General features: G+C 47.1%; 1 protein-coding gene and 1 non-coding gene across 2 annotated transcripts; one reads left to right on the forward strand and one right to left on the reverse strand.

Annotated features, from left to right (window-relative positions):
• Window positions 1-267: 267 nt before the first annotated feature.
• LOC125722272 (uncharacterized) lies at window positions 268-20298 on the reverse strand. Its single transcript, XM_048998472.1, has 5 exons — window positions 20234-20298; window positions 17077-20059; window positions 3482-3681; window positions 1022-1278; window positions 268-300 (listed from the first exon to the last, which is right to left on the reverse strand). Exons 2-5 carry the CDS (start codon window positions 20043-20045, stop codon window positions 268-270), a joined length of 3459 nt encoding a protein of 1152 aa, XP_048854429.1. The 5' UTR covers window positions 20046-20059; window positions 20234-20298.
• Window positions 10209-10291, forward strand: trnal-uaa (transfer RNA leucine (anticodon UAA)). The gene has a single exon. It is a non-coding gene; the product is annotated as a tRNA-Leu (tRNA).
• Window positions 20299-23477: the final 3179 nt, after the last annotated feature.

Raw genomic sequence — 23477 nt, forward strand, 5'->3', positions numbered from 1 at the left:
GCATTGCCTCGAATAACAAAATCACGACCTTTGCGGTGGGCTTGACACTTATAATAGCCAAATGCTTAGGATGCATCATTGCATGTAGCAACTCCAAAATCTGATTATAATGCTGAATGGGGGAGCCGTCACTTTTGCGAAATCCCCTTTGCTTCCAGACTGCTCCAAACAGATGGCATCCATCGTGTGCGTATGCAGAGTCTGTGTAGATTGTAACCGTCTTATGTTGTCCTCGCCGGCACGCTGCAGTCAAAGCCTTTAGCTCCGCTAATTGAGCGGAACACGGTTGTGCCGCTGGCTCTGAAACGAGAGTGTGAAAATCATCACCCTGTGCCTGAACTACAGCAAACCCAGCCTTTAAGGCATCCCCATCTCTCCAACATGAGCCATCCACAAACAACACCATCTCGCTATTTTCAATGGGAGAACTCTCCAAGTCTGCTCTCAGTTTAGTGTAAACCAAAGACTCTGCCACACACTCATGTGGCTGCCCCTCATCCTCCAGGGGAATGCTGTCTGCAGGGTTTACTGTAGTGCAGTGCTTTATTGTCACATCCGGGTAAGAGAGAAATGCAAAGTACGCTGACTGCCTCGCTGGGGTCAAAACAAATTTGCCTTTGTCAATAAGGTCCACCACCTTATGTGAAGTATAAATTGTCACTGGATAACCCATTGTGATGGCAGTGGCCTTTTCATAGCCTAAATAGGCAGCCACCACTCCCTGGAAACAGGGTGGGTATCCCTGAGCCACATTGTCCAGCTTCATGCTATAGTATGCCAATGGCTGCTTTCGTCTGCCAGGACACAAGTCCCGAGTGAGCAGGGCTGTCCCAAAGCCGTCCTTCCTGTTCCCGACATACAGATAAAACGGCTTGGTGTAATCTGGGAGGCCCAGAGCAGGTGCATTCTGTAGCTCCTGCTTGATAGTTTCAAATGCTACTGAGGCCTCATTTGTCCAAATTAAGGAGGCCTTCAAATTAGTGTGGCCCTCCTCCTTTATCAGTGCCCGCAACGGTGCCACCTTCACAGCGTAGTCCTCAATCCAGTCCATGCTGAATCCTGTCATCCCTAAAAAAGTCAGCATCTGTGACACAGTCATGGGTTTCGGAGCCTTAGTGATCCCCTTTAGCTGTTCTGCTGCTATAGCTTTCCTCCCATGGCTGATCTCACGGCCCAAGTACGTAACCTGCACTTGGCAGTACTGCAGCTTGGCCTTGGACACCTTATGACCCCCTTTCGCCAAGACCTTCAGCAACTGCACTGAGTCCTGGTGGCAGTCTGCCAGCGTTTCAGCACACAACAATAGATCATCCACATACTGTATTACTGTACTGTACTGTACTCATTTTCTGCACGCAATCATGTACCAGCCTCCACTTTTCACCTCCTGCCTTTGGCACAGGCAAGAGGGGGGTGTTGCAGCAGCTAATGGTAGGCACCAACACCCCTGCATCCAGTAATCCCTCTATCGTTTCCCTTATACCTTCCTCGGCCTCAGGTTTCAAGGGGTACTGGTTTTTCCAGGGTGGTGTGCACCCTGGTTTAAGATAAATTTCCACTGGGCTAGCTGAATTTACTAGGCCTACATCTGTATCGTGAGCAGTCCACACCTCCTCAGGCACTTCTCTTTCCATTTCCTGCCAACATTCCTCTGTACTTTCTTTTGCATCACACTGTACTCCTATCATGCTCCACAGCCACGGATCTCTGTTGTCTAACTTCAAATCACCTACAACCTTTGCACTCCACTGAATCCTTAACATCTTCTCTCCTGCCGCTGCCTGCACGCCTTCACGCACCGTCGGTACCCAAACCACCTGCTTTGCTCGCTGCATCATTTCTCCCAGATCCAGCATGGACTGATTAAAAGCCACCGCTATGTGGGGCTCCGTGTCTGGTATGTTGTACCATTCTCCCACTATTCCCGTCTTCCGTATCGGAATGGCTACTCCCTCAGGGCCTAATATTGTCCCGTCTGTTATCATGCACATCCTTTCTTTCTCCCGGCCAGGCAGAGACTCTATGAGCTGATCCCACTCACCCTTTATTTCAGGATCACTGAATTTTCCCCATCGCAACAAACAAATATGTTTGTCCTGTGTCCAATTTAACCTATTGCTATATTGTTCCTGTATAAATGGACCCCACTGTTCTAAAATTTCCCAAATTTTTCCAGTAACATCTTCAATCCCATATGAACTATACTGCCCTTTATGGAACAACAAATTTTGTCGCATGAGGCTGTACTGTCCACTGAGCACCTCTACACCCCCCTCTGTACATTTTATGTCTATCTGCAGCTGACACAAAGCATCTCTGCCTAACAAATTCACTGGGGTGTGCTCTGATATTAGTATGGGCATATTTACATTTTTGTCCCCTATCTTAATCTCCACTGGAGCAGATTTTGGAATATGCTGCACTTGTCCCGAGAATCCTATGGTCCTGACCTTCTCAGCGGACCGGGGGATATGACTGGCATCTTTTAGTCCTACACAAGTGTAGGTGGCTCCAGTGTCTATCATCATTGGAATTACTTGCCATTTATTTGAACCTGCAGCATCGGCTCAGCCTCAGACCCCTTACTCAACATTGGCATCTGAGATCCCCCTTTAGGATTCTCTGGGCACCCCTAGAATAAACGTCTCTGGGCCCACGGATTGATCGGACCCCGTGGTCTGTTATTCTGCAATTGCGGATTTCCACCCCTGCCTCTATTTGGACCTACAGAGCCTCCTGGGTTAACCGGGCCCATAGGGCGTCTCGGGCTCACCCCCTGAAAGGGTGGATTTGAGCAGACTCTAGAGGTGTGTCCGGGCTGGTTACAGTTCCAGCACACCAGCTGAAGTGGCCTGTTCCCCAGTCTTCCCATAGACTGGGATTGTCTAATTTGTTGGGAAATCAGTTGCTCTCTAGTCACCCTCCCCCCCCCCCCACCTATCATATCTATTCTCTCTATTCCAATCAGGGGCCGAAGACCAGTTAGTGTTCTGAGGGGCCCCAGCGACAGGAGACTGTCGGCTGTCCACAGGCTGCCCCCGGGGGCTGGGGTCCGGAGAGACCACTGGTGCCTGGACTTTTTTCTTTTTAGCGGTCAGCTCCTCCAGCTGCATCTGATTCAGTTTCTTTGTCAGCTCCCTCTCACGCTCTTTAGCAGAGTCCTCCTCCTCTCTGTACAAGTCAATAGCGTGAATCCGCTGCTCACGGTACTGCTCCTCAGGCATAGTAATAAGTCCCACAACTTGCCTTAGCCTGCTTTTCACTGGCTTAGGGAGCGCGTCCTGCAGTGCCCTCCGGTACAGACCTCTGAATGCCGGATTCTGCAGGTCCTGCTCTGTCTCAGTGCGCCACCGTTTTTCTTGAGCTTGCAGATAGGCAGCTGGGCTCTCCCCCTCCTTTATGGGCTCCACCTTCATTTCAACCACACTCAGCCGTGGAGGAAACATTAATCGCAGCTGGTGCCAGAGGTTAGCACGGTAACCGTCAAAGGGACATGCATCATTCACAGGAGTCCCTGTCGCCGCTGCCAGGCCACTGCTTCGCAGCAGTCTCTCCATTGCGTCCACCCCCAAAGCTCGAGCCATAACCACCTTTATGTCCCCTATCGCCAGGAGCCGACCCATAGTTTCCTCCTCTAATGCTTTTATCCACTTTCCGGCCCCTTCTGCCAGAACTGGGAGTCTGAGAAGCAGGCCCTCCAGATCCTGTCCTGCCCACGGCACATACTGTGTCTGTGCTCCTTTCACCATCAACGGAAGCATCGGAGTGTACCTGGCGGGGGGCCTTACAGCCCTCCTGCTTCTCACTACTCTATCCTCTACTCCTTCCTCACTTTCTGTTTCTGTCTCCTTCTCCTGAAACTGACTCCATCCTTTAGATGGAGGGTTAGGGGTGTCCAGCAGGTGCATCAGCCCTTCTGCATCACTACCACTACTTACTCCGTACCCCACCTTTTTAGCACTTCCCTTTTTCTCAGATCCACATAGCTGACCTTCTGTTATTAGCTCACTCCCTCGCAGTCCTTCCTCCACAGCCTGCCGCAGCAATGCACTCACTTCCCTGTATCCATCTAGACAACTTGCCGTTCCTTTCTGCTCCCTGCCTGCTTCATCCTTCTGTGTCACCTCACCTTTGAATTCTACCTTCCCCTCTATTACTGGAAACTGACCCTTGTATGAAGGAGGTGGGGCTTCCACTAACGGGTACTGACTTTGATAAGATGGTGGCCATATTTCTTCCTGCCTCATCTCTTCTTTCTCACTTAATGCCTTTCTCATTGCTTTCTGGTCCCTTCTCCAGGTCTCTCCCTTTACTTTAAACAACCTCAGAACTTCCAGTTCCTTACGCCTTTTCTTTTTACGCCTTTCTGTGTTCTTATTAGCCTTATGATACTTTATCAGAGTCTCCATCTCCCCACACACTGCTACACCCCATGTGCCCCCTTTAGGCCACTTAGTTACCAGGGCCTTTGTTCTATTCTCCCACTTTTTAGACATCTTTTCTATCTTTCTTTTAAGCAGGGGGTGCTCCCTCCCCAGCTGCTGTACTGGTGTGTCTGCTGCCTTTACTGGGCCCTTCATTTTACTGTTTTCCTCCACTCTACTGTCACTTGGGCTGTTTTCCTGTCTGGTATAAAAATTAGCAAATTTCCTCACAGCCAACCCGTGTTCTATTGTTTTCCTTTCTTTTCCTTAATAAGAATTTTCTCCCTGACTGAACCTACTTCACCTTAAAGTGTCACTGCCTCTAAATTATTTTCTACTTACTCCTAACGTTGCACCCAATTATCTACGGGCACATATACCAAAGCTTCCCTTGTGCTAGATCCTCAAAAACTTCCCTTCTCTCTTTTTTATCAGCCTGATTTTACGTTTGTCTGTCCACCGTGCACACGAGCCTCCTCACACTTTCTCTGTTAAACTCCCTAATTCCATGGAAAGTCACGAAACCTCTTGTCTATGACCTGTTGTTCTCTCACAAAGATATGCTTTAATAACCTTCATCTCTAAACTTAGTCTCTATAGTCCATAGAATCTTCTAATCACATTTTATTCAAAAACTTTATTTTGAGATTTGTCAAAATTCTAAACTCACCTACCTGCACTTTCACTACTATAATTGATTTTCTATAGAAATGCACAAATGCTCTATCCAGTCCCCCTGCTAGATTGATCCCTTTTTAATTTTAGTTTCCTAAGCGGTTTTACCTCTGGGGTGCTTATTTCTGCTTCATACACCTTATCACTCAACTTATCCATCAAAAATATATGTGCTTTTTCTCTGATTCAACCCAAAAATGCATATATGATCATTTTTTCCACTTCTGCATAACAAAACCAGTCTGATCCAGTAGACCTTTAAAATCCCCACAACTTCTAATACTTAGGCTCTCTCTGGCCTTATTACTTTACCAATATTTTATTTGCAACACAACATAACCTTTGCTTAAAACAATTCCTTAACAACTTAGCAATATCTTTGCATCACGACATAACAGCACTTTTCCCCCACAACTTGAAACACACGGGCCCCTCCGTTAGGGAAACCCAACCTTTACTTTATCAGAACAGGGAGACCCCCCCCTCTTAGGGCGATGTCTCTGACTCACACTAATTAAAGAACCTGCAGCACAAACACTGGCCCTCTCTCAGGGCAGTACCTTTACATCACTTATTAAACCTTCAAGGCCTCTACGCCTCGCAACAGTATATCAAGCCCTCAGGGTCAACTTTCCCCTTCCGCGGCGCTTATCTCTGAGGGAACATCCACACGTGACCCTTCCTTTAGGGATTTCTCTCACATCACACACACACTGGGCCCACTGGACACTGCACAAACAGCTCTCTTACCTTTAGTTCTTTTAATCGCCGAGTGCCTTTACCGGGAGGCCCTGCCTGGCGGCGTATGTCCCCGAGACACCCCTGTCTCCATTTCCTTATTCTATTTCCCTATTCTATTAAACAATAATAAAGACCTTTCCTTACCTATGTTTAGGGCGCGCCGCTTAAATGCAGACGGGTGTCTCCCGGTTCTCCGCCAGGTGGTCGCCTCCCCAGGTCTCTTCTCCGATCCTGTTCATGACGGCAATTTATGTCGTGGTTTTTTCTCCTTCCCCGCCAAATCAGAAGTCAGAGGTCCGCTTGTGCAGTATCCAGATTCAGTCTTTATTGCAACAAAGAAGGTACAACCAAGGCTGGACACGTAAAAGTGTGTCCAGTACTGTTTTACACCAATTTTTATATAAGTTCTTATCATTTAACAATATCTCGTCACTTAAGCATCATCATTCCTTCAGCCATTTACAATCATTGTTTTTTCCCTTAATCCACACCCCTAGGTGATAAGTTTGTCCATCATTTCTTTTACCGTTTGGTCTCTCGGCTGAACATAATGGTGGCATGAGCAGCTCCGCTTGGTTTTTTAAAAATGCTCAGCCGTGAACTTCTGGTGAACTCAGGCGAATCCCTTCCTTCAGTAGTAAACCTAGGCAGTTTCAGCCTTTTACACATTGTCTAACTAAAAGGTTGATAATATATTTATCCTTTAACATTGTGATAAAATATACGTTAATAAAAGTGAATATTCATAGATTCAGGACTAACATAAAGTAGCTAACAGAATCTCAGACTAACAAAAGGTGCAAATACATACTCAGTTGATTACATTGTGTTAATTACATTATAATGTTTATATTGTAATGATTACATCATGGATATTTGACATACTTTTTAATAATATCATAATACTTGTATTCTATGTTATATAGGGCTAAATAATATTCCATACACCCTGACATGTTGCTTGTTTATGCCTAATTATCGCTCCAAGATGGTGGCGCTGCTGACACGTTGTGGAAAAGCGAGGTGAGGCATCTAGGCTTTCAAATTCATGAGCACCACGATGTACTTCGTTTAAATGGGAGGTTCACAAAAGACTATTAAAAGATATTTTAGAGGGGCCTTAATGCTAGAGAGAGAGATGCAATACCGCTTTTGTCAAAATGACAGGTCGGGTCAAAGGTCACGTTCAAAAGTTCAGTGGGCGGAGCTTATGTTGTGGTGGGTTGAGCTTGGTTGTGTAACTGACGCAATAGCATGTGGATTTAATTATTTATTTAAATATTTTTTTTTGTCTTCTTCCCCGGGGGTTGGTTGTGTAACTGATGCAATGGTATTTGGATTTAATTATTTATTTATTATTTTAAATGATTGTGGCTTAGGGGGCATGGGTTGGTTGTGTTAGTGATGCAATGGTATTTGGATTTAATTATTTATTATTTTAAATGCTTATTTTAAATGTTTATTATTTTAAAATGATATTGAGGAGAGTGCTTATGAGTGTGTATTATTTTAAAAATGATATTGATGAGCGTGTGTTATTTGAATAAGTTATTATTATTATTATTTTGTGGGGCGCGGGCGGGAGTGAGCGGGGCTGGGTTACCTGATGGAGCGCGAGCGTACGGTGTGCGGTAGCGTGGTAAGGTCCCCGGGCTTCGGAGAATCAGCAAAGGACTTATTCACAGACTGGTGCGGTAGCGCGGAAAGGTCCGCACGGCTTTGGATAATCCTCGGAGAGAGCGATGCGGGAGAGCTGAGAGGCGTGCTGCTGCGCGAGTCTGAGAGAAACTGTGAGAGACTGTGGGATAAAATGGTAAAGTTGGAGCAAAGAATGAGAGGAGGAGGTGCAGGGTCTATCGTCCAATAAAAACGCTCGGCGCTAGTTTTGACCGTGTGTTTTTTCCTCACGCAAGCGTTTGTATCACATCGGCGTATGGCGCCAATTTGTAAAGGTCATAAGTCGAGACATACATCGAGTCTGTCAATTTGTCCGCCAGTAAATTCTGCAGGGCCGTGCCACCTGGCCATCGAGGCGCCCCCCCTACCCGGCCACGCGGGCCATACATCGAGTCTGACACTTTGCCCTCCAGTAAATTCTGTTTAAAGTTTTGTTTTCACATACGTCCCAAATTACAGATAATTTTCTTACACAGGCACGAGTAGCATCATCAAGGCCGTACCACCTGGTCATACATCAAGTCTGACAATTTGCCCGCCAGTAAATTCTGTTTATAGTTTTGTTTGTCATACATGACCGTGCAGATATGGGGTGACAGAGACAATTAAATTGTATTACGTCGAGCGGGGGGGCCTTTTCCTCCTCCTAGAGGCATCATCTTCATCCGTACCACGCCCCCACGAGCAGGCCGTGTAGAATATAGGGAGCTTCGCGCTGCAGGGCCAACTCTATCTTTTCAAAAAATACAGACATGTCTGGGACTTCCGAAATGAAAGATTCAACCTCACCTTCTAAGACTCAACAGGAGCAGGAGGCCATTATGCAGCCTCCGGGGGCTCCCAGGAAGATTCATACGGCACGTAGACGGGTACCTATGATGCGACCGTCGGAAGACCCGAGGGCTATCTGGGAGCTGCCCAACGGGAATAAACTGGTCTGCCTCTTTGACAACGTTGCGGAGGAACTGCGCGTCTTTCAGGTCACCGGAGACGGCCCAGACCCCCCGAAAGACGACCCGTATCTGGTGACTTTTTCCGAAACGGAATGGGGAAACTTGAAGACTGTCGTTACCCCGATGATGGAGGAGAGCACCGACCTTGAGGTCGAGACTGGAAGAATGGAGATGCACTATAGAGATGCTCGTAAACAGCGTACCACCATTATGAAGTGGGACGCGACCGGGGAGCTGGACAAGAGAATGGTGAATATATGGCAGTGGCCTAAATGCGACTGTTTTGGCCTGAGAATACCGTTTGTGATTTGGATGCAGATGATTCAAGAAAAGTCTGGTTACTACCAAGCGATGTTTAAGGAGAGTCGGGGGCGTAAGCAGATGCAAGAGATGACAAAACCTACGCCGTAAGGACCCCCCTCACCCCCTCACCCGCCGTCGCTATATAAAGTGGACTCTGTTACAACCCCTTTTCACAAACATCATGGCAGCAGCAGCAGCAGCAGCAGCAAATTATAGCGACGGTGAAAGCGCGGACAATGAGGCTCCAGCAGCAACCCTGACCTCTGATCCCGGGGAGCTCCTTCCAACCCCCCCATCATCACCGGCCTCTGATCCTGGAGAGGACCCTCCGACGCCTGAGATCTGCACGCTTCTCTCCAGACCGGCTCTCTGCCATGGGATGCTGGCTTGTATTAAGGCTATGATAGTGGGCCTTTTAACCTCAGTCATCAGGAAGCATCAGCAGAAAAACTGCTTCGGCTGCGAGGTGGATCACCCCAGTCAAAGACAACACCCTTGTCTGTTTCCTCCAGGCAGAAATTACTTTTACATACACTTTGACTCTGTGTTGCGTGACCTCTGGACCGATCGGCTGACACCCGCCTTGACCCACGTTCTATCGACCCTGGGCATCCGAGCGGCCGCCGGCAGGTTGGAGGGGGCAGTGGAAGCTATCCTGTACGATCTGCGTGAGGCCCGCAACGGCATGGTGGAAATCACTCGACTGGAACAAGATCTGTTTGAACAGAACCCAGCGTTTAAGCAGATCCTGGAAGAAGAATTTCTGACTCGTTGGGAGGCCCGAGACTAAAACAAAAAGCATCTTGTGATGGGGAACGGTATCAGCAGACCCTTACGGCGGTTTATGTTAAATGTTTTTTTAGAAAAAGTTAGTCCACTATTGTTGCGTGCTATTGATAAAAGCGATTGTCGGGATGATTATGCTTGTTGCTGCTTTCATAGAGTGTTATTTGAGATTTCTCAAGTCGGAGAAAATTATCAGCGGGGGATGGATTTACTTACTCAACTGATGTCAGAGGGAGAAAGACATTCCCCCGAAAGTCTCATACGCGCTTGTCTATCTTGTATTCCTGACAATGAATTTGACTGTAATCACATTTTTGTATTTTACGCTTTAATAGTAGATGTAGTCACCTCTAAATTTCATGATAAGCAGCCTATCGATGTTAATCAGATGCTTTCTACTCTACATACATGTATCGTTGAAAAAGCCACTATATCCACTTTACTGCATGTGACATCGCTAATCTACCTCAACAACTGTCACGGCTGTAACTAAATGTATACCTGCATTTTGAAAATGTAACCTTCACAAATTGTATACCAGCTTTTTTAAAATATATATATATATCTTTCACTAATTGCAAAAATAAAAAAAAATTAAAACTTGAATACCGTTGTAATAGTCTTTGTAAAATAACGGGTAAAAATGCTGAGCAGGGTGGCCGAGTGGTTAAGGCGTTGGACTTAAGATCCAATGGACGTATGTCCGCGTGGGTTCGATCCCCACCCCAGCTAAACTCTTTTGTAAAATAATAATAATTAAAAAACAAACTACACAATATGGGTTAAATGTAGAAAAAACACACAAAATTTCACTGATGTTCACTCAGTCTCTTAACAACCCCCATCCACAGTCAGCTATAAAACGCCGCACCCCGCTCTCCCCCCACTCAGTGTGTGAAAAGCATGTCTGTTGCCAAGACTACAGCTCGCGTCTTGAGCAGTTCGTACTATGACCCCAGCCAACCGGGGTCATACGGAGGTGTCTCCAGACTGCAGAGAGCCGTGCAGCAAGATACGGGGAAAAAAGTGGCTGGTGATGACATCAGAGACTGGCTGTCTATGCAAGACAGTTATACTTTACATAAACCGGTTAAAAAGAATTTCCCCAGGAACAGAGTGTTTGTTCCGAGAGCCATGTATCAGTGGCAGGCCGATTTATGCGACATGCAAGGGCTGGCCACGTACAACGACGGGTTAAAATACCTCCTTACGGTGATTGATGTTTTTTCTAAAAAAGCCTATGCTCGCGCGTTAAGAAACAAGACTGGGGCGGCTGTAACCCAGGCCTTTGATTCTATTTTAACCGAGGGGGGCGTCCCCCTCAAGCTACAGACGGATGCCGGTAAGGAGTTTTTAAATGGGACTTTTCAGAAACTTTTAAAAACTCATAAAATCACCCATTTCACTACGGCTAGTGAACTTAAAGCTTCCATCGTAGAGAGATTTAATCGAACGTTAAAAGAGAGGATGTACAGGTACTTTACGGCTAAAAACATCCGGCGATATGTGGACGTGTTGGACGATCTAATAAAGGGGTACAACCAGTCATTTCACAGCGCTATTAAAATGAAACCTGCCGAGGTCAGCCCCGATAATGCTCATCTAGTATTTGATAATCTATACGGTCCCCTGAAGAAAAAAAGCACACGGCCACGTTTTAAGTTTAACATAGGGGACACTGTGAGAGTCTCCAAGCACAGTCAGATATTTGACAAAAAGTACGAGCAGACATTTACGGACGAGTACTTTGTCATATGCGAACGTGTACCCAGATCCCCACCGGTGTATAAATTGAGGGATGTGAGCGGTGAAATACTCGAGGGAACATTCTATGAAGCGGAGCTGCAGAAAGTCAAAATATCTCCGAGACGCGCGTTCAAGGTCGAGAAGGTTATAGGCTCAAAGACCGACAGAAAGGGGAAAAAGTGGATTTTAGTACATTGGCAGGGTTGGCCCTCGAGGTTCGATTCGTGGATACCGCGGTCGGACTTGATACAGGTTTAATTTTTTAAAAAAGAGAAAAAAAAGAAAAAAAAAAGAAAATGGACGCCCGCCCCTCTTTTTACCTCACGCTACCGTCAAACTCTTGTCTCTCCATCTTCCCCGATAACCAGAGTTCGGATTACACCGTGATGCTCTCGCGACCTATAGAGCTACGGGGGCCTTACGAAGTAGCTCTGGCTGAAATCATGTATTGTTACACGTGGCGAAATGTTACACACCCGGAAAATACTTTTCAATTGCGGGATACGGAGGCGGAGGCAAAGAGAGAGGCCGATCCTTTAGTGGACCTACCTTACCTTTTTCCTCGGAAAATTAAAGTGGGCTATTATGAATCTCTGAAACAGATTGTGACAGAAATCAACGCTACGTTAAAAAAATTAGGTACCGAAGTTTCCTTCTCATACAGCGAGATTACACGAAGGGTTAATATGACGGGAAACCATAAATACAAGATCCAATTTAAACCTACTCTGGCCTACATGCTGGGCTTTGAGCCGGGTCAGTGGTATAACCTAGGAGGAGGTAGCGGGTCGACCTCACCCTACCCGGGCGACATTCACGCGGGATTCTACAATATGTACGTCTACTGTAACATCGTGGAACCGCAGCACGTGGGGGAATTTGTAGTCCCGCTCCTCAGAACCGTTAAAATAGACGGTGCGTTCGGCGACGTAGTCACTTTGCCGTTCCACAAGCTGCAGTACGTACCGGTGAACAAGCAGAGCCTACAGAATTTGCATATCGAGATAAAGAACGATCAGAATACTCTGATTAATTTCTCCTACGGAAAAACGATCGTCAAACTGCACTTTCGGCCCGTTTAAAAAACAAAACAAGAGAAAGCGCAGGTGTTGGGGGGGGAGCATGGCGTACTACAATCCTCAGAGATTTATTTCGTATCACACCAGTCAGGCGGGACATGGGCTCCCCGGTTTTGCGGGGAGCCCCGTGATGTACGGGCGTGGGTTGGGGTCCATGCTCAGTAGGGCTTTTAGATTCGTTTTACCCTTTCTTAAGCGTAGGGTCGATATAGCGAAACCTCATTTGAAATCGGCGGTCAAAGGAATAGGATCGGATCTAGTCAGCTCTGTAGTCAGCGGCCGTTTTACAAACACAGGTGACCCCAAGCAGGAAGGGTCGGGTCTGCTGTTCCTCTCTCGGAGGGGGAGTAGAAAGAGAGCCCAAGCACCTCTAGCCCTGCTGCAAGGTCATAAAAAAAAAAAGAAAAAAAAATCTGGCAGAGGCGTCAGGATTCCCAAGTCTCCATCCGCCAAGAGAAACAGGAAACCCCCCGGGGACATATTTTAAGAGAGAGAAAACGCAGCGTAAACAAGAATGGCTCTAGCTCACCGGCTCTCGGCTGAATGTACCAAATCTGAATTGGACCTGTTTGCGGCCCCTATGACGCAATTATCCATAGATCAGACCAATTATGTAGAAATCAACCCATTAAATTCCATTACCGATCAGGATGTTTTGGATTTCCTAATACCGGGGTCGGGCAATTTCTATGTGGACCTCAACTCTACACTGCTATATCTAAGGCTCAAGATCGTTAGGGCCGATGGAGCCCCCCTGGTTGACGCCGACCCCTGCGGTATTATACAGTACCCGCTAAACGGCATATTCTCCCAGCTGGATGTGAGTCTGAACGACGTCCTGATCAGTTCTTCGTCGGCCACGCACCCCTATAGGTCAGTCATAGAGACCCTGCTCAATTTTTCTACGGATACGCTAGAGAGTCAGTTTTCGGCAGGGCTCTGGTACAAAGACGTCGGGGGCGACTTGGATAGCGTGGACGTCTCAGCGCAGGGCCCCAACGTGGGGTTACAGAAGCAAGCCGCCTTCTGTAGAAACTCTCAGGAGTTTTCTCTGATGGGTCCTATACACGCCGATATTTTTTTCAGCGAACGAATGCTGTTAAACAACGTGGATATACGCTTAAAGTTTGTAAAGGCTAAAAGCGACTTTAGTCTCATGTGTAGAAATGACAGCGATTACGAGCTGAAAATACTAAGGGCCAGCCTGTTTGTGAAAAAAGTGGAGGTCTCCCCGGCGGTGTCACTGGGTCACTCGGCCGCTCTCATGAAAGCAAACGCCCTGTACCCTATAAGCAGGGTAGTCGTTAAAAATTATATGCTGCCCGCACAATCGCGGGTTTGCCCGCAGGACAACCTCTTCCTGGGCAACTTACCGCGCTACATCGTTTTGGGGATCGTGGACCACGCCGCGTTCGTGGGCACGCGAAACAGAAACCCGTTCAGGTTTCAGCATTGTGACCTGGAATTTCTGAGCCTCTCAGTCAACGGGCGACACATACCCAGCAAACCGTTCCAGCCCGATTTTAGAGCGAGGCAGTCGGTCAGAGAGTTTTACAACCTTTTCCTGGCTACAAACAGGCATTTAAAGGATTCGCCCTTATGCATCAACCGCGAGGATTTTGAAAACGGATACTCGCTATTTGCTCTCAATCTCTCCCGAGACGACGAGCTGGACGGCGGTGCCCTGTCACCCGCCATCAGCGGCACGTGCCGTCTGGATTTAAGGTTCAGAGCCCCACTACCTCGAACCATGAGTCTCATCGTCTACGCCTGCTTCGACAGCGTGATTGAAATAAACGCCAAGAGACAGGTTTTGGTGGACTTTTAATCATCATCATCATGAACACTCACCAGCTGGAATGCGTTTTACGGCCCCTGCTGGGGGATGCTTTTGGAGGCGTGTGGCCTAGCGATTTATTACCCACCCGCATAGAGACCAGGCCCGCTTTTCTGGTCGCAAACACGCATGACCAGAATAGAGAGGGTGAACACTGGATCGGGATAATTTTGGAGCCCCAAGAGGGTAAAGCCTCCTTCTTTGATTCTTACGGTTATCCCCCCGATTCCCCTTACTACCCAAAGAGTTTTATGAGCTTCTTGGGGAGGCACGCTACCGAAATAAGGTATAATACGCGTCAAGTTCAACATGACTTTTCTTCCACGTGCGGGGCCCACGTCGCCTTTTTCCTCTACCGGCGCTTCAAGGGACTTTCATTTCAAGAGACTATGATGTTGTACTCTGACGACTTGAGGAAAAACGACGCTCTAGTATCCGAGTTTATCAAGAAATATCACAAGTGTATTAGCCGTGTTAATGCCGATAAACTTTCAAAGCCGCAAAATGTATGTTCGTTAAAACTATTTAAAGATTGTTATGCTTGTTAGATTCATGTTGGGGAAAAAATAAAAACGTGACACCCTTTATTCAATAAATTTTACATTTTATTAACCGACGCGTTACAGGCGTTTTAATTCTTTTTCACACACGTATATAAAACACTTAATCGTTGTAATCTATCCACGGAGCATAAGGAGTACCCTTTAAAGGCCATAAACGATATTCTGGGGAGGAATCGCGCGGTGTGTGAGGGGTTCCCTCAAGCGGTGGTGGTGAGTCGTCAACAATACGTTTTCTACGTCTCCCGAGGTTCTGTTTCACAGGAGGGGAGGAGGGAGGCGGGGGATCCCTTCCGCCGTAATCTTTAAGATGACTTAGGGCTTTCCTGGCTTGGATGTTACCCACGCTCGTGAGGGGGATGTTTAATTCTGATATCACGTTTAAAAAGGGTTCCCAGCCTTTAGGATATCCGCCGGCGTGGGATTTAGGCTGCGATAAAGTTTTCATCAAATCTAAAATATGGGAACCTTTAATGGGTCTATCTCTGATGATGAGTTCACCCGACTGGGTCCAACGTACCGCCCCGTCGGAATCGAGCAGTTTATGCAAGATGTACCCCACGTTCTTTCTAGCCCTAGGCGCCACTTGCTGGATAACTTCCTGTACAGATTTGTCCCCAGTCGCGCCGCCGCCGTCAGGCTGTCTCCCCTCCTCCTCCTCGCCCGTTTTTTCTTTCCGCTCTGTAAGGACAATTTCTCGCCCCTGATTTTCCTCTTTTCGGGCTAGATTCAGATACCTCTGTAGCAATTGGTTGTATCTCTTCACTTTTTCATCCAGATGCATAGCCGGCTGATTTATTAAACCCTGCATCTGGTGTTCGAGTTCACCCAGGGCCGATTCCCCGATGGTATGCGGGGTCGCCCTCTGGGTCAGCGTACGCAGTTGCTGGGGGCTGAGCATAAACATTTTCTTGACTTGGCTCATGGTGCTGGAAAGGCTAGTTAGCCGTCTTACCGGCAAACAGGCTTGTAACGAATGGCAGAGCCACTGATAAGAGCGGTAATAAGAATCCTCCTTTTTGAAGAATTGCCACGCGTTTCCTAGCGACGCTGTTTTTCTTACATGCGAAAAGTTTAATCAATCTTTTCTGTTTCTTGAGTTTGGTAAATTGAGCTACGGTTAAAGGTATGCGACCTCTTATGAGATTGAGACAGATTTCGGAGAGAGCCAAAATTATGTCGTTAGATGGGTCAGCCGTGAGAATCTTTTTACGTTTCACCCCCCTCGTCCTCTGTAAAACTTTAAGGGTCGGCGGGTGTTTCCTGAGATGTTCGGACATAGCTTAGTAGTGATAAATCATTTTAAAACAAATGAACATCTTTGATTTTTAGAAAAAACTTTAAAAGCCCTTTTGCGATGCTGCTAGTTTTACATTTCAGTAACCAAAAGGCAGAGTTTCCCCGCTAGCCAGCAATCTGCGTTTGTCGTAGACGACCCTGACCTTTTTATCTAGAGGCCTATTAAACAGGCGAAAGCTTTTCATGTCGCGTTCGATTTTGTTGTACTGCGTCATTATAGCGGGGTTATTCCTACAACCTCCGATGTAGTTTTCAATCAATCCGATCATACTGTCAAAGTTTACCTTTTGACAGGTTTCGTAATTTAGAGTTATACCCTTACATTTCATTTGTGTTTTCCCGTTGTTGAGTCGGTAACAGTAACTTTTTGGTCCCAGCGCACCCCACGAAGCAATGTATTCGTCGGGGGCTAATTCGGACGTCAGCTCGCCCAGGTAATTGCCTAAGGTCGGGTCATATTCACCAGGCCTGCTTATGTACACGATGCTGTCGGTGTCGTGATACAGCACCCTCCGCCCCAATCTTTCCAGTTCTTTGTAAAGCGTCAACCGACCCCACGCGGTAGTTTGACACGCTATGAATATGTTAGTCTTTCCCGGCGGCACTTTGTAGGAAGACTTGAAACGCCAGCGGATGAGGGCGACCTCGTCGTTGACAAACGCGAAGCTGGAAATCTCGTACAGGTCCGAGCAGAAAAAATTAAAAAATTCCCCCGGGTCAGACACTATACATGTCTGGAGCATGTTGCTCCTCTGCGCCAGTTTACCCCACAGAGAGTTAAGCAGAAGTTTGGACACTTGCCGCTTCCCTTCATTAGACACTATCTGATCGGGCTCCAATTCGATCCCCTCACGCTCGAGATAGTTTTTTATGTACTCCCTGCGACCCACGTCATCGGTCGCGTCGTCGGGGTAGCCCGAAGCCTGCTGCTTCACTTTGAGAAAGGTTTTAATGTAATCTCTAAACAGGTCGCCGCTGGTCTGGGGAAAATGCCACACTTCGTAAATTTTAACGAGCGAGTACCCCCTGTCTAAAGCCAGATTGAGCTCCGCAGATACCCACACGCCTGTCAATGCCCGCTCTGCGTCGGAATGCCCGCACGCCCCCTCCTGTCTGTTCTCGATCGCGCACGTCCTGCACAGTGTAAACACCAGTTTCCCATTTGGCAGTCTGCTGGGTAGGACGGGGAAAAACAGCTCGCGCGGGGTGTTGACCGTGGCTTTGATCAGGCCAAAGTATTCATTCAGAGGCTTAAAATTCGAATGAATGATTTCCGGGTGCCCCACGGGGAATTCACATTTAGCCAGAGTGTACGGGTACAGCGACGTGAAATCCACGTAGCGGACGCGCTCTTGCCCCGTGACGTCGTAACGCAGGCGAATGGCCGACGTCCGACCCCCAAACAGCGCTTCTCGCGGCCTTAGGGGCTCAGGGGGCTCAAAGTCTGACAGGAAACGCTGTACCTGTGGGTCGTGAGTTTTAGCGTGAGCCCATTCGTGTTCCCAGATGGATTCCACGTTCATATTAAACTCTTGGCGCAACGACTCGAGTTTTTCCCTTGTTTTAACGTACAGGGCACCGAAGCTCTCGCGGGTCAGGGGGCAGATATCGTGTTCGTTGTTGCAGGTAGGACAGCCGTGAAACTGACAGCCTAGAAACTCGAAAGCCCATTTCTCCCCCTCAATCTCGGCGTATCCGTCTAAGTGAAAGCGCCCCACACTCACTTCACCCCCGCGCAGCGCGTGTCGAATTTCGATGCCGCGCGCGCGCCCGATGAATTCCAGCCACTGGATGGACACGCTCGAATAACTTTTGTATTGCCTCCTGTAATCCCATACATCCGGGATCGCGATCGTATCTCTGGGCAGGAAATTTGTCCTGTAAACTAGCAACGCGGCCGAAGCGATGGTGGCCGCGGAGAAGGGATCGCAACCCGTGAGCGTTTTAAACTCCCGCAGGAAGCGCAAGCAGCCCTCTCTCAGAATCTCCACATCGTTCTTACAGTAAGCGATCATCTCTTTGTGAAAATTAAAGGTCTGGTGCTTTACAGCGTCGTACCATTGATAAAACTTGTCGCGTTCTTTGGTGGACATTTGATCGGGCCCAAATTGATCGGGAGGGGGGTAGGGTCCCACGTAACTAAAGTTTTCCACGTCTGTGAAATGATGCGGAAAATAGCCTTTTCGCATCTGAGTCGAGCATCCCATCGCATCGGGGATTTTTCTCAACGGCATGCTTAGAAAGGAGTGACTGTCGATGTACCTCTGCTCAAACAGGCTGTCCAGGATGAGAATGATTTTATTCCCCTGCGATACCACACGCGGTTCCACGCCTTCCTTCACCATCGCGTTCAGTATGATGTAATTATCGAATGCCTTACCGTAGTGACTAATGAAACAGACGCCTCTATAACAGGGCGCCCTGAAATGTCTGAGAAACTGTAGCGCGCAGTTGGGCCCCTCGGCGGTCATTGTCTCGTTCTGATCGGAGATGGCGCAGACGTACACCGGGATATGGGTACCTGACCTCTGAGATGTTTCAAAGTCAAAAAACACATATTCGGTGGCCTTTTTACGCCCCTCACCCCTTTCGGCCCGTTCCCCTATGTTAGGCTTCTCGGGTGGATTTAGATAGCAGAGATGTGGGGTGGATATGTCTGACACGGCCGTGTGGAGTTTAGCGTCGCAGATATTAAATTTTTCCGCTTTACACGAGTGCGGTTTTGGGTTCTCGGGAGTGAGGTAGTATCTGAGCCCGCAGGCTTTGCATTTTCTGAACTTGTCACAGGGGGTAGCGAGCTCCCCCCTAACTGGGCAGACCCTAGGCGTACGGTGGCGCTCAAAGCAGGTGTCATTTAAACATCTGAAATTACAACGCTCACATAGTATCGCCGGTGTGCTTTCACCTTCTCTGCAATTAGTCTGACAGACGCTACAAAATTTTTCGCATTGATGAGAGTGAGGCGAATCGTACCCTTTGAAACAGCTCGGGCAAACGTACCCCACGCCTAAGAAGCCCTTTACGCTTTTAATGCCGTAAAAATGCTGATTGTGTAAAAAGAAATACACCGCCCGTCTACCGTCGCTAGGTGTGGGTGTCTGGTAAATTTGGAGATTGTTTGAATAAGGTTGTTGATAATACACCACTGCTTTGCAATCAATGATTTTCTCGAAATTGATAATGTCATTCAAAGCGACTGCGTGATCGGGGGTGAATCCCGCTTTCTCCTGTAACTCCAGGCCGAGCTTTTCAGCCTCGGCAACAGTAAAGTTTTCGTCCAGCAGGTGCGCCAAGTTTATGGCGAAACACGCGTTGGTGTTGTTATTAATGATAAACATGTGTCTGGCTTTTTTAGAAATTATTTCTGAAGCTAACATGGTCTGTAGTTTACGTTTGTTCGCACCGCCGCGTGGGATATTTATTACGTCTACGATTACTTCTAGGTTGGAATCGTTTAAAATCTCTTGATTAGACTGTACCAGGCGATCCAGCAGCTGCTGCAAGTCTGTCAGCTCCCCCACCCCATACCGTACAATTTGCGACAGCTCGTCGTTTAAAAAGTCAGCGCGCAGGGTGACCTGTATATAGGCTCCCCATACGGCGTAAGGAATCGCCTCATTCACAATATTTTGAAACCCCTCGATTACATTTTCATAGTACTCGCGGAAATTGCCTTCGTTTCTAGGTCGCGGGATATTTAGAATCCGCCTAATCTGTACGTTATTGAATCTGCGGCGATGAAGGACCCCGTCAGGCTGGGGATCCACGTCACCGACGGCACCGCCACCTTCCTGTTGAACATTTTCAAATTGTCCCAGCCCAAATTCATTTTCAATCTCCTCAGCATCGAGAAGAAATTCCACGTCTGACAAGGCCTCCCACAATTCAGAATCCGCGGGGGACCATGCGACCTCGTCGGTGGGGGGTAGCCCCGCTTCTGCTTCAGAACCCCTTTCATTTAACATGCTTGTTAATGTCTCTAAGGATGGGAGAAAACAGGGGTCCTGGGCCAGTGTTTCAGCAGACGCCGCTGGTGGCGAGTCGTGTTGAGCAGAGTAATCCGCATCATTTTCATTATTAGCATTGTTGATAATGGCTATTTCATTTAATAAGGCTTCGGGTATAGCCGCTGGGGGTGTTGCTCCGTCCATACCTGTTGATTCTCTCGCAGATTTTCTCTTGACCGGTCGGCGCAGTCTCTCTCTCTCTCTCTCTCTCTCGTACATAGAAAAAAAAAAAAAAAGAGAATACCTATTATTAGAATGTTATTTTTTAATTAAATAGCATTTTTATAACAGGAATAAAAGAAATAATATACTTACCAGGTAAGGTCTCGATGAAACTTGTGGTTCTTTGGCTGGTACAAACTTTGGTAAGGCGTTGTGCCTCTAGGAGGAGGAAAAGGCCCCCCGCTCGACGTAATACAATTTAATTGTCTCTGTCGCCCCATATCTGCACGGTCATGTATGACAAACAAAACTATAAACAGAATTTACTGGCGGCCAAATTGTCAGACTTGATGTATGACCAGGTGGTACGGCCTTGATGATGCTACTCGTGCCTGTGTAAGAAAATTATCTGTAATTTGGGACGTATGTGAAAACAAAACTTTAAACAGAATTTACTGGAGGACAAAGTGTCAGACTCGATGTATGGCCCGCGTGGCCGGGTAGGGGGGGCGCCTCGATGGCCAGGTGGCACGGCCCTGCAGAATTTACTGGCGGACAAATTGACAGACTCGATGTATGTCTCGACTTATGACCTTTACAAATTGCCGCCATACGCCGATGTGATACAAACGCTTGCGTGAGGAAAAAACACACGGTCAAAACTAGCGCCGAGCGTTTTTATTGGACGATAGACCCTGCACCTCCTCCTCTCATTCTTTGCTCCAACTTTACCATTTTATCCCACAGTCTCTCACAGTTTCTCTCAGACTCGCGCAGCAGCACGCCTCTCAGCTCTCCCGCATCGCTCTCTCCGAGGATTATCCAAAGCCGTGCGGACCTTTCCGCGCTACCGCACCAGTATGTGAATAAGTCCTTTGCTGATTCTCCGAAGCCCGGGGACCTTACCACGCTACCGCACACCATACGCTCGCGCTCCATCAGGTAACCCAGCCCCGCTCACTCCCGCCCGCGCCCCACAAAATAATAATAATAATAACTTATTCAAATAACACACGCTCATAAGCACTCTCATCAATATCATTTTTAAAATAATACACACTCATAAGCACTCTCCTCAATATCATTTTAAAATAATAAACATTTAAAATAAGCATTTAAAATAATAAATAATTAAATCCAAATACCATTGCATCAGTTACACAACCAACCCCCGGGGAAGAAGAAAAAAAAATATTTAAATAAATAATTAAATCCACATGCTATTGCGTCAGTTACACAACCAAGCTCAACCCACCACAACATAAGCTCCGCCCACTGAACTTTTGAACGTGACCTTTGACCCGACCTGTCAAGGACCCCCCTCACCCCCTCACCCGCCGTCGCTATATAAAGTGGACTCTGTTACAACCCCTTTTCACAAACATCATGGCAGCAGCAGCAGCAGCAAATTATAGCGACGGTGAAAGCGGGGACAATGAGGCTCCAGCAGCAACCCTGACCTCTGATCCCGGGGAGCTCCTTCCAACCCCTCCATCATCACCGGCCTCTGATCCTGGAGAGGACCCTCCGACGCCTGAGATCTGCAGGCTTCTCTCCAGACCGGCTCTCTGCCGTGGGATGCTGGCTTGTATTAAGGCTATGATAGTGGGCCTTTTAACCTCAGTCATCAGGAAGCATCAGCAGAAAAACTGCTTCGGCTGCGAGGTGGATCATCCCAGTCAAAGACAACACCCTTGTCTGTTTCCTCCAGGCAGAAATTACTTTTACATACACTTTGACTCTGTGTTGCGTGACCTCTGGACCGATCGGCTGACACCCGCCTTGACCCACGTTCTATCGACGCTGGGCATCCGAGCGGCCGCCTGCAGGTTGGAGGGGGCAGTGGAAGCTATCCTGTACGATCTGCGTGAGGCCCGCAACGGCATGGTGGAAATCAGTCGACTGGAAGAAGATCTGTTTGAACAGAACCCAGCGTTTAAGCAGATCCTGGAAGAAGAATTTCTAACTCGTTGGGAGGCCCAAAGCCGTGCGGACCTTTCCGCGCTACCGCACCAGTATGTGAATAAGTCCTTTGCTGATTCTCCGAAGCCCGGGGACCTTACCACGCTACCGCACACCGTACGCTCGCGCTCCATCAGGTAACCCAGCCCCGCTCACTCCCGCCCGCGCCCCACAAAATAATAATAATAACTTATTCAAATAACACACGCTCATAAGCACTCTCATCAATATCATTTTTAAAATAATACACACTCATAAGCACTCTCCTCAATATCATTTTAAAATAATAAACATTTAAAATAAGCATTTACAATAATAAATAATTAAATCCAAATACCATTGCATCACTAACACAACCAACCCATGCCCCCTAAGCCACAATCATTTAAAATAATAAATAAATAATTAAATCCAAATACCATTGCATCAGTTACACAACCAACCCCCGGGGAAGAAGAAAAAAAAAAATATTTAAATAAATAATTAAATCCACATGCTATTGCGTCAGTTACACAACCAAGCTCAACCCACCACAACATAAGCTCCGCCCACTGAACTTTTGAACGTGACCTTTGACCCGACCTGTCATTTTGACAAAAGCGGTATTGCATCTCTCTCTTAGGAAAGAAGAAGGGAGAGGAAAAGAGAGAGTGAGGAGAGAAGACAGATGAGGAGGGAAAAGCAGTGGAAGAAGGAAGCAACAAACATAAACTTATAGCCCAGCGAAGGTTTTCCAAGCCCAAGGGGGCAAGCGGCCGGTAAAAGGAAGGAAGCAACAAATGTAAAGGAGGAAGAGGCTATGAAGACGGAGCTTATAGCCCAGCGAAGGCTTTCCAAGCCCAAGGGGACAAGCGGCCGGTAAAAGGAAGGAAGCTTTTCTCATTGTAATTCATTCATGCATGATAATAAAACAATACGTTTGTCATACTGGTTTGTGATTTATTATGCTTTATTTTTACATAAACATTTGAGCACACAATTAAAATTAAGTGGTGATATAAGGATATTTTAAGTGCTTAAGAACTTAAAACAGTCTTAAATAATCACTTAATTAATAAAAATTAATAGGTGAAATAAAGAATTTTAATGGTTTGTGGACCCCTATAATAATATTAAACTCCCTTTATTAGAATTGAGGACAGATGTAAGTAATTTTAAGTAGTAATGGAACCTTGCAATACTCTTAAACTGCCCCTTAATTAATCAGAATTAAAGGGCAATGTTATGTAATTACAGACCTTGAAACAATCTTAAATTGTCCCTTAA

The sequence above is a fragment of the Brienomyrus brachyistius genome, unplaced genomic scaffold, assembly GCF_023856365.1.
Source record: "Brienomyrus brachyistius isolate T26 unplaced genomic scaffold, BBRACH_0.4 scaffold37, whole genome shotgun sequence".
Classification (NCBI taxonomy): domain Eukaryota; kingdom Metazoa; phylum Chordata; class Actinopteri; order Osteoglossiformes; family Mormyridae; genus Brienomyrus; species Brienomyrus brachyistius.

Coding starts and splice junctions, on each gene's coding strand:
- LOC125722272 (XM_048998472.1), bottom strand. CDS start 20,045: ATGTTAAATGAAAGGGGTTCTGAAGCAGAAGCGGGGCTACCCCCCACC. Junction 1,279..3,481: donor TGATGCATGTCCCTTTGACG/GTTACCGTGCTA, acceptor AAACGCTGGCAG/ACTGCCACCAGGACTCAGTG. Junction 301..1,021: donor TTGAGGACTACGCTGTGAAG/GTGGCACCGTTG, acceptor CTCTCGTTTCAG/AGCCAGCGGCACAACCGTGT.